Raw genomic sequence first — 10,991 nt, 5'->3', positions numbered from 1 at the left:
GCCTTTCCTCCACCGAAGCAGCTAAGTCCTCCATCGCCCCTGGCTTTATGGGGAAAGCAACGGCAGACTGGACGGGGCTGGCAAAGGTCTGCATTTCTGACATTAGCATACAGAGCCTCAGCATCCTATAAAGCCTCACTCGCTAGAAAAGGGGTTGGGTGTTGATTTTTTTTTTTTTGCAACCAGATGGGTCTGTAGCCAACTTGCCTACTCTCTCCAGTTCTTTGTCTCCGGAGAGCTTGATACCGTAAGAAGACTGGTGGGGGTGGGAAGAGCCATCGGTCCAAGGAGAGAATCAGGAGGAGGAGGAGCCCGGGGTCTGGGCGAGGAAGGGCTCCACACTGGCTGCTCCTGTCCCCCGTCCCTGCCACACATTCAGCAGAAACCCTGAACTGTCCTTTGCCCGCTCCCAGGCACTGGGCTGCACCAGTGTCCTCGCGCTAATGCATTAGCTGAGCCATAGGGCTGGACCTGGCGTGTGTGTGCAGGGTTTCTGGTAGACAGACCGAGGTGCAGGCATCTAAAGTTTGTATTTCGGGACAAATATTTAAGTGCTTCTTTTGGGGTTCTCCGCAACCATGGGCTTTAAGGAGCTTAATTTCTGGATGATTGTAGCAGCATCTCTGATAAGTGGTAAGTTTTCAAATCTTTTTCTCTCTGTGCGTTCATTTCTCTCGCTGTTAAACTGAGACGTGTCTTAAAGATGATGCCAACCTTTTTTTTTTTTTTTTAATACGAAAACGTATAGTTTCCTTGCGCTCTCAGTTTGGAAATTGACAGCCAGGCGCATAAGCAAGCTGTCTGCTAGTAACTCCGTATTTAAAATGAGTCATTTGCTCTATGGCGAGCGACTCCTGTAAATTGCTTCACCTTTGTCTTTCTTCACATTTAAGTGTCGCTGCAAGGAGAATACCAGAGGAAGCTGTACAAGGAATTGCTGAAGAATTACAATCCTTTAGAGAGACCCGTGGCCAATGACTCCCTCCCTCTCACCGTTTCATTTGGACTCAGCCTCATGCAGATCATGGATGTGGTAATTATAAACCTGGTAGTCAGTGCTTTGGGCGGGGAGGGGAAACCTCTATTAACCAAGTCACACTCTCATAAGTGAGTAATGACAAGGATGGTTATTAACAACAGGTTAAAGAGGTCAAGGACCAATTATCATTAAGCAGCAAACTTTGAATGACCATAGATGATTAGATTGAAATTGAAAGTTCATTGAAATTTCTGAAAGTCCATTTTATGTATTGATTTTATTTTGACACAATGAAAAAAAAAAGAAAGAAAACTAAAGCAAGCCCCCCCAAATAAAAAATATATGGAAATATTTTAGTTTATAGGGTTTCTATAAATAACGTTTGATTGTTCAGACTTTGGGAGGTACATCTCAAGAGGTTATATTTATTTCTAGATATAAATAAATCATACTCTGGTGCTCCCCCATTCCCCCAGTTGCTTCTTCTTCACGGAAGCTGGTTAAACATACTAAACTCCACCAGAAATATTAATTCATTAAGCTTAACATATTTCCAAAAGCTATAAATAATGTGATATCTGTAAAAAAAAAAAAAGTACCCTCACTATTTAATATGGGCCTTATTGTTTTCACCATTCGTTTTCAAATTCTCCTGTCCTGTGGCACAGGAGCAAAACAATAAGACATTTAAACCACATAGGAAAGCTGAGAGAGCTGAAGAGAAAGTCCCAAATCATGCAGTTATGTGCCTGTTTTTTTTTTTTTTTTTAAAGCTCTGTCAGGTCCCCTTTGAACCTGCACTCTAGGCATTCTGATTTGATTTATGGTGTGTTGGAACCTGTCCACAGTCACAAAGGAGGCAATTCTGTAACAGGGCACCAGTATTTAGGTGACATATTTTCGCAAGTAGTGGGTTTATTCTATAAGAACACTTACGTAGGTAAACCTGCATCAATGCACCAAAATGTAAGCTTCCACATTTACAATGGCTCTAGGGCTCACATAAGTATTTTAGGGGGTCTTTTACTAAGGCACGCTCATGTTTTTAGTGTGCGCTAAAATAGGCATGCTGTAAACAGAGACGCCAGTGTATTCCTATGGGCGTCTCTAACGTTTATCGTGCGCCTATTTTTAGTACGCTAAAAACGTGAACGTGCCTTAGTAAAAGACCCCCTTAGTCTTTTGGGATTTTGCCAGCTTGTGAACTGGATTGCCCACTGTTGAAAACAGGATACAGGGCTTGATGGACCTTCAGCCTGTCTCAGTATGGCAATGCTTATGTTCTTATGTACTTCCAAATTCTATATTTTAGGCACAGACCCAAAATCTGTGCACAAACAAATTAATTAATGCACTGTTAATCAGTTATTGACATTAATTGGCACTAATTTGTACTTGCACATGGATCCACCATCAGCAGCTGCTGGCTTTAGCTTAGTGTCTTCAATATTTCCCTTCCAAACCTTTGGAAGAGAAGTATTGAAGACGCTAAGCTAAAGCCAAATGAAGTGATATCCAGTGAAACAGAAGGGCTCTGTAGAGCGTATGCCATGCTGAATATAAAGTTTTGAGCTTTTGCTATGCTGAGAACTGCATTTTCACCAAAGCTAAGTTAAAATGTGAATTTTGAAGTTTCAGATAAGTCATATGAAAATTTGATAAAAATAGACTGGGCATTCAAATGACAGATGACATTTAATGTGAACAAGTGCAAAGTGATGCATGTAGAAAGAGGAACCCAAACTAAAATTATGTGATGCAAAGTTCCACATTAGGAGTCACCGCCCAGGAAAAGCATCTAGGTGGCATTGTTGATGATACATTGACATCCTCTGTTCAGTGTGCAGCAGCGGCTAAGAAAGCAAATAGAACGTTAGGAATTATTAGGAAAGGAATGGAGAACAAAATTGAGAATATTATAGAAACATAGAAACATGATGGCAGATAAAGGCCATATGACCTGTTCAGTCTGCCCATCCTCTGTAACCCCTAATTCTTCCTGCTCCTAAGCGATCCCACATGCTTATCCCATGCCTTTTTAAATTCTGGAACAGTCCTCGACTCCACCGGGAGGCCATTCCACACCTCCACCACCCTTTCTGTGAAGTAATACTTCATTAGGTTACTCCTAAGCCTATTCTCTCTTAACTTTGTCATATGCCCCCTCATTCCAGAGCTCTCCTTCATTTGAAAAAGGCTCTCTTCCTGTACATATATGCCCTTGAGATATTTAAACGTTTCTATCATGTGTCCTCTCTCCCTCCTCTCTTCCAGCGTATACATGCTTTTGTATCGCTCCATGGTGCATTGTGTGCAATTTTGGTCACCGCATCTCAAAAAAGATATAGCAGAATCAGAAAAGGTACAGAGAAGGGCCTATGAGGGAAGATATGATAGATGTCTATAAAATACTGAGTGGAGTGGAAATGGTAGACGTGAATCGCTTGTTTACTCGTCACAAAAATACAAGGACTAGGGGGTACACAATGAAGCTACTAAGTAGTAAATTTAGAATTAATTGGAGAAAATATTTCTTTACTCAACATGTAACTAAATTCTGGAATTTGTTTCCAGAGAATGTGAAAAAAGCAGTTAGCTTAGCAGGGTTTAGAAAAGGTTTGGCTAATTTCCTAAAATAAACATCCATAAGCCATTATTAAGATGGACTTGGGAAAATTCACTACTTTTTTTCCTAGGATAAGATCTGTTTTACTTTTTTGCTATATTACCAGATACTGTGACCTGGACTGGCCACTGTTGAAAACAGGATACTAGGCTTGATGGACCTTTGGTCTGTCCCAGTGTGGCAAGGCTTATGTTCATATGAATGTTTATTTTACGAAGATTGTTAAACCTGATTGTTTTTATTATATGTCTCTGTTTCTCTTAATACTTGTTATTTCCTAGTGATTTTCTGGCTATTCTTAAGTAAACTGCTTTGGACCTATTGTGGGAGTAAGTGGATTACAAATGTTGAGATTAGATTTAATTAGATTAGAAGGCCCCTGCACTGTGGGATCTCAATTGGAGCTCACTTCACTTATGAAGTTTCCACTGGAACCTCTGGACATTGCGGGGTCCTTTTACAAAGGTGCTACTGTTTTTAGCATGCAGTAAAAATAAAGCGTTAGCTATACGCCAGAGATACTCATATATTCCTAAGAGTGTCTCTAGCACATGCTAATCATTAGCGTGCACTAAAAATGCTACCAAACCTTTGTTTAAGACCCCCTATGTCTTTGAAATTCCTGACTTGGAAAGTACTTTTCCTAATAGAAATCACATCAGCTAGAAAAGTGAGCTTCAGGTATAGGTAACATACAAACCACAAAATGCCATCACCATAAGGTTGACACATTCCAAATTGTTGTCTGAAGTAGTGAGAGCTTTTCATACGATTGAGGAAATAATACTTCTTACCTTCTGTTGGAAAACCCATTCAAATCCTCACAAGAAAGCTCTCCAAACTCCGGACCGTAAACAGGCCCTCACCTGCAGCTTAAAATGAACTGAATTGTATAGAAAATGAACTCAGCTTTTCACCTCATTTCATCTTAATAGAACTAGTATGCTAGCTACAAAAAGAAGTCTAGCAAATTGACTTGTTTCGTCTATACAATTCCACTATCTACAAGTGCCTCCAAAGAAAAGTTTCATCTGATCAGGGCTACTGTAGTAACAATGGCTCTATTAAAGTTTGCCTCACTGAAAACTATCTACAAAGCAACTGCGTGGTCCTCTCTCCAAGGTTTCACTGTACAATATTGTGTGGACCAAGCTTCAGCATAGGACACTGCCTTTGGTCAAAACAATGCTGGCCATTCTGCCCTTACAAGTGAACAACTCTCACAATCAACTATGCAGGCTGCTCAAATCACTAGGGGGTCCTTTTACTAAGGTGCGCTTAAAAGTGGCCTGCGGTAGTGTAGGTGCAGGTTTTGGGTGCATGCAGAATAATTTTTCAGTGCACCTGTAAAAAAAAAGCCTTTTTAAAAAATTTTGCCGAAAATGGACGTGTGGCAAACTGAAAATAGCCGCGTGTCCATTTTGGGTCTGAGACCTTACTGCCAGCCATTGACCTAGCGGTAAAGTCTCACGCAGTAACCAGGTGGTTATGACCTATGTACACCAAATGCTACTTGGCGCGCATCCGATACGCATGACAGAAAATAAAAATTATTTTTTGGCCACGCGTATCAGCAAAAATGAAATTACCGCAAGAGCCATGTGGTAGCCGTGCGGTAACTCCACTTTGGCGCACGTTGGGCGCGCATAGACGCTTATGTGGCTTAGTAAAATGGCCCCTAAGACAATAAAAGGCTGAGCAGCCCTTAGCTTGGAAACCTTCCGCTTGTGTGCCTGACTCAATCCTGCTTGTTGACAGAAAGGCAGTATTGCTTATCTATATCAGATGTTTTCCATAGACATTTCTTCTATGCATTTAGAACTAACTGAGTAGATAAGGAGACCACTGTGCATGGGAAGGACCATGAATGCTCAGACCTTTATATTGAGTTCCAATCTATGGGAGAGCATTTCCATCTCAGTGCTTTCACATGATGTCACCCATTTGACTGCCTTATCAGTCTTGCTATGTAATATACCTGTTATAGGTAAGCAACATTGTTGTTTTCATTTTAATAATGATTGCTTGATTCATATGAGGTGGAATAGCTCAAAGAATACACATATATTTGATGGTAGTTGACATACCAGTGTTAGCATTCAAGGGGAGAGTGAGTGATGAATCTCAAGATATTTTCTCTTGGCTCAATTTCAACTTCTCTCTCCTATAATCATGAAAAAGCCATGTGACTGAGAAAAAATTGATTCTTGGTAAATATATGTATACATTAAAAACCTGAAATGTGCTGAGGATTTCATTATACTGCACATAAAAAAAAAATTGTAATTTGATACAAAGTGCTCTGATCAGCATCTACTCATTAGCCTGGGCTGTTCTCTTTATTCCTCTACTAGTGATTTGCTAACAGTGCCAACTTCTATGGTGATTTGCTCACAAGTTGCAAGGACTAGAGCTTTTCCCATGGCCACATCAGTTTTATGGATTAAGCTTCCTGAGAGGTTGCAACATGAAAGAAATTACCTGTATTTACCCAAGGGCATTAAAGCCTGGTGTTCATAACTATGATTGGGTTTCATGACATAGTGGAAGACGGTTTGTTTGTATTAATTTTATATTATTTGACGGAATTGTAAATTTTGTTTTATTTTGCCTCTATATCACCTCAAGTTTTTGCAATAGAGGTAACTAATAAATCATGTTGACCGCATATCTTAATGAGTGACAGTGAGGTCTATGGCAGCATATAGCTCATCACACACAGTCCTGCTGCCTTGACTTGGAGTTTGCATGTGCTTGGGACAGAATAGCTGGCAATGGTTGGCACAATGGTTGGTGCAAAGAAAAGTTACAAAAATGGTATGGGATTTGTGTTGCAAACCGTACGAGGAGAGATTTGCTGACCTGAACATTAATACCTTGGAGGAAAGGAGAAACAGAGGTGACATGATAAAGATGTTCAAATATTTGAAAGGTATTAATCCGCAAATGAACCTTTTTCAGAGACGGGAAGGCAGTAGAACTAGAGGACATGAATTGAGGTTTAAGGGGGGCAGACTCAGGACTAATATCAGGAAGTATTTTTTCACGGAAAGGGTGGTGGACATGTGGAATGCCCTCCCACGGGAGGTAGTGGAGATGAAAATGGTAATGGAATCAAACATGCTTGGGATAAACACAAAGGAATCGTGTTTAGAAGGAGTGGTTCCGTGGAATCTTAGCGGAGATTGGGTGGCGACGCCAGAAATTGTGAAACAAAACGGGAGCTGACCAGACTGCTATGGTCTATGCCCTGATTGTGACTGAATAGATAGGGATGGGCTGGAGTGTAAATATTAAGGGGCTTTGACGTTAGCTTCAGAGCTTAGTACAAGAACAGTGCTGGACAGACATCTGCGGTCTGTGCCCTGAGAAAGGCAAGGACAAATCAAACTCGGGTATACATGTAAAGTATCACATACCATGTAAAATGAGTTTATCATGTTGGGCAGACTGGATGGACCATACAGGTCTTTATCTGCCGTCATTTACTATGTTACTATCCAGCTTATTTTTGAAAGAGATCGCCGGCCATCTTTTTTTTTTTTTTTTTGTTACATTTGTACCCTGTGCTTTCCCACTCATGGCAGGCTCAATGCAGCTTACATATTGTATACAGGCACTTATTTGTACCTGGGGCAATGGAGGGTTAAGTGACTTGCCCAGAGTCACAAGGAGCTACCTGTGCCTGAAGTGGGAATTGAACCCAGTTCCTCAGTTCCCCAGGACCAAAGTCCACCACCCTAACCACTAGGCCACTCCTTCACTCCATCTTCTGACACAAATCGGGAGATGGCCGGCCATCTCCTGAAGCCGGCCAAATCAGTATAATGGAAAGCCAATTTTGTCCAGCTCCAACTGCTTTCTATCGCAGAGCCGGCCAAACTTCAAGGGGGTGTTTCGGCAGGGTAGCAATGGCGGAACGGGGGCGGGACAGGGCATGGTTATGAAATGGCCGGCTTCAGCTGATAATGGAAAAAAGATGGCCGGCTCTGACGAGCATTTTGCCGGCTTCACTTGGTCCATTTATTTTCAGGACCAAGTGTCAAAAAAGTGCCCCAATTGACCAGATGACCACCGGAGGGAATCGGGGATCACCTCCCCTTACTCCCTCAGTGGTCACCAACCCCCTCCCACCCAAAAAAAAAACACACAAAAAACGTTTTTTGCCAGCCTCTGTGCCAGCCTGAAATGTCATACCCAGCTCCTTGACAGCAGTATGCAAGTCCCTGGAGCAGCTTTTAGTGGGTGCAGTGCACTTCAGGCAGGTGGACCCAGGCCCATCCCCCCTACCTGTTACACTTGTGGTGGTAAATGGGAGCCCTCCAAACCCCCCCCCCAAACCCACTGTACTCACATATAGGTGCCCCCCTTCGCCCATAAGGGCTATGGTAATGTTGTAGGGAGTGGATTTTGGGGGGGGGGGATTTGGGGGGCTCAGCACCCAAGTTAAGGGAGCTATGCACCTGGGAGCTATTTTAATTTTTTTTTTTAATTTTTAGAAGTGCCCCCTAGGGTGCCCGGTTGGTGTCCTGGCATGTCAGGGGGACCAGTGCACTACAAATGCTGGCTCCTCCCATGACCAAATGCCTTAGATTTGGTCGGGTTTGAGATGGCCGGCCTCGGTTTCCATTATCAGTGAAAACCAATGCCGGTCATCTCAAACCCGGCCATCTCTGAGATTTGGCCGGCCCCAACCGTATTATCGAAACGGCCATCTTTTTTGATAATGTGGTTCGGGACCGCCTTTTGTGGCGCCGGCCATCTAGATGGCCGGTACCGTTCGATTATTCCCCTCCACGTTACATGGCTGAGAGGTTGGATTAGAGAACATGGGGGGGGGGGGATGGTGTTAGTTTAACGGGGAGCGATTTATGTGCTCATCTACTCAGTGGTAGAGAACCAGAGTGGAAGCATGGGCCGATTGGTTTTAATGGCTGTCATGTACTGAGTTACTATGCTAACATAAAGATTTCTTACATAGAAGTGAAAGGAAATTTACAATGTGGATTTGGATTAATGAAGCCTGGGCTTGCTCTCTTTGAGGCATGTAGCATAATGTTAAATTTGCTAAATTACAGCTGGAAACAGCATTGCACAAACCTGCAGGTCAAACCTACATTTTCCAATTTAGGCAGACGGCTCTTTGCCTTTTAATTTGACAAAAACCAGACAGACTTAATAAACAGAAATTATGAACAATGTTCCCAGTAGGGTGATCTTTATTATCTAGTATTATTTTGTCTTCTGCTTAGTTCTTTAGGAAATATCAAGCTGTTTTCAAGAAGTAACTTCAGATTAGGTTTCCAAACTTAAAAGCTACTAATTCTAATCAGAAGTGAATCACATTGTTTATATGGTGGCTATGTTTAAGGCTCTGGTTAATATTGTATGTGGATTTGCTGACAGCCAGAGTGTGTCTGATAATGAAGAATTGAAAATACAATTTGGCTCACAATGGTTTGCTCTTTTTCCTTTTCTCTGGCAAAAGGCTAGCATTTATAAGGCTGAATATCAGAGGAAGCTACATTATGGAGCATTAAGACTGCCAAGATAATATAATATTGCTTCAGCTGAGAGTTCTGAGCACATGCTCTCTTACCCAATGAAATGTCCAAAGAGTGCATCACTGTTTGGAGTGGTAGATAATGCACAAATGCTAGTTCAAAAATGGGAGTGCAGGGAGATCACGTGATGAGTTGAGGGGACGGACGTGCGATAAGCTCTCCTCTGAGGCCTCGCCCTCCCACCCGCGCCCAGCGCAGATTGCCTTGCGACAAAACTAACACTCCAGGGGGGAAGAGTGTTCGCGGGAGTATATGGACCAGTTCGTTACCCGCAGCGAGCCGAATATGCCACCAAAAAGCAGGAAGAAGGACGAGAAGGCCCGACTCGTCGAAACCAAAATGGCCGCGAGCCCTGCACCGGAGAAACACTTGTTTGACTTCACTGAAGCACAGCTACTGCAGATCACAACAGCAGTAAAGTCCGCGATGCAGCCCCAATTACAGCAGCTCTCCAGCCAACTTACCTCCCTCGAATCGCTGCTAGCTGACACTACAAAACGAACCGGTGAGCTGGAACAAAGGGTGTCGGCGGTAGAGGATGAGGAGGCAGGGCTGACGTCGCGGATGAAGGAGCTTAATGATCTTGTGCAGAAACATTCCCAAATAATGGATGAATTAGAAAATAGATTGAGACGGGACAACCTTCGGATTGTCGGTTTCCCGGAATCCACTCCGGAACAGCACCTCTCTGAAGTATTAGAAAAATGGCTCAAATCGGAATTTGCACTCTCTGATAGCGTTGAGCCACTGTGCCTTGAGAGAGCCCATCGGGTGGGACGCAAGACAGATCCAGGTCAACGACCGCGAGTAATCATGATCAAAATACATAATTACATCCATAAAGTGGAAATACTGAGAGGAATGCGGCAGAAGAGGGACTCCTTGGTATTTGAAGGTGCCCCAATTAAAATATTTCAGGACTTTTCCGCATCGTTGCAAGAACGGCGCCGGGCCTTTGGGCCTGTGTGCAAAGCTTTGGCACACTCCAAACGAAGATTTGCCTTGATATACCCCGCGATCTTAAAAGTCTACTATCAAGAGAAATGGCAGACCTATAGAGACCCGCAGGAAGTGCCAGAGGACTTAACCAAGGCCTCCCCACCGTGAGGATTAAAGACTATTACAAATGAAGAGAAGTTAGGGGGCAAGTTGTACCAAATGTTGGAGTAGTGAGTATGTCTGTGGGAACAAGCTGTTAAGATATAGTTGTGACATTATCTGTTTTTTGAGTGCTGGACGGTGGGGGAGGGGGGGCCATCACCATTGATCTCCATAGAAGTTACAGTTAAGTGAAGGGAAGTTATAATTTGAATAAGGGAATGGGACAAGTTAATGGGGAGGGAGGGTATTGTGGGTGGGGAGATGGGTTGAGACACATGACTTTTGTACTCTTTATACGATTGACCAAGGTTTTGCAGGAGACACACATGGAATTGCCTTTTCCAAGCACGGAACAGGGACACAGACAAATAGGTTCCCCGGGCGAGGCTGGGCGCCTGGGGACTGGTATTTACCTTTCATTATCTGCACATGATAGTCTGCTTAAACTCAACAGTTAAGTCAATCCGGTTCACTACGTGGAATGTGGGGGGTATTTCAACTCCAGTTAAAAGAGCGAAAATCCTAGCAGCTTTATGCAGGCATAAGACAGACATAGGGTGCTTGCAGGAAACCAAGCTATCGGAGGAGGAACATGCAAAGTTAAAACGTCAGTGGATGGGAGAGGTCCATTCATCATCATCGGGTGACCGTAAGGCTGGGGTGGTCATATTAGTGCGGAAAGGACTAGCAGCAAAATCAGAAGTAGTTGAAAAGGACCAGA

The 10,991-nt window shown here is 43.1% G+C and overlaps 1 protein-coding gene across 1 annotated transcript in view; it reads left to right on the top strand.

Moving 5' to 3' along the window:
- The first annotated feature begins 252 nt into the window (after positions 1-252).
- The window catches only part of LOC115460639 (neuronal acetylcholine receptor subunit alpha-7), a 118,577-nt gene continuing 107,838 nt past the window's right edge, over positions 253-10,991 (top strand). The window contains exons 1-2 of the mRNA XM_030190405.1: positions 253-633; positions 894-1,033. Coding sequence (XP_030046265.1) covers positions 579-633; positions 894-1,033 — 195 coding nt within the window. The 5' untranslated portion in view covers positions 253-578. The remainder of the gene's footprint in view (positions 634-893; positions 1,034-10,991) is intronic.

The sequence above is a fragment of the Microcaecilia unicolor genome, chromosome 1 (genome assembly GCF_901765095.1).
Source record: "Microcaecilia unicolor chromosome 1, aMicUni1.1, whole genome shotgun sequence".
In the NCBI taxonomy this organism is placed as follows: domain Eukaryota; kingdom Metazoa; phylum Chordata; class Amphibia; order Gymnophiona; family Siphonopidae; genus Microcaecilia; species Microcaecilia unicolor.
This window is presented reverse-complemented; position numbering and strand designations above follow the sequence as displayed.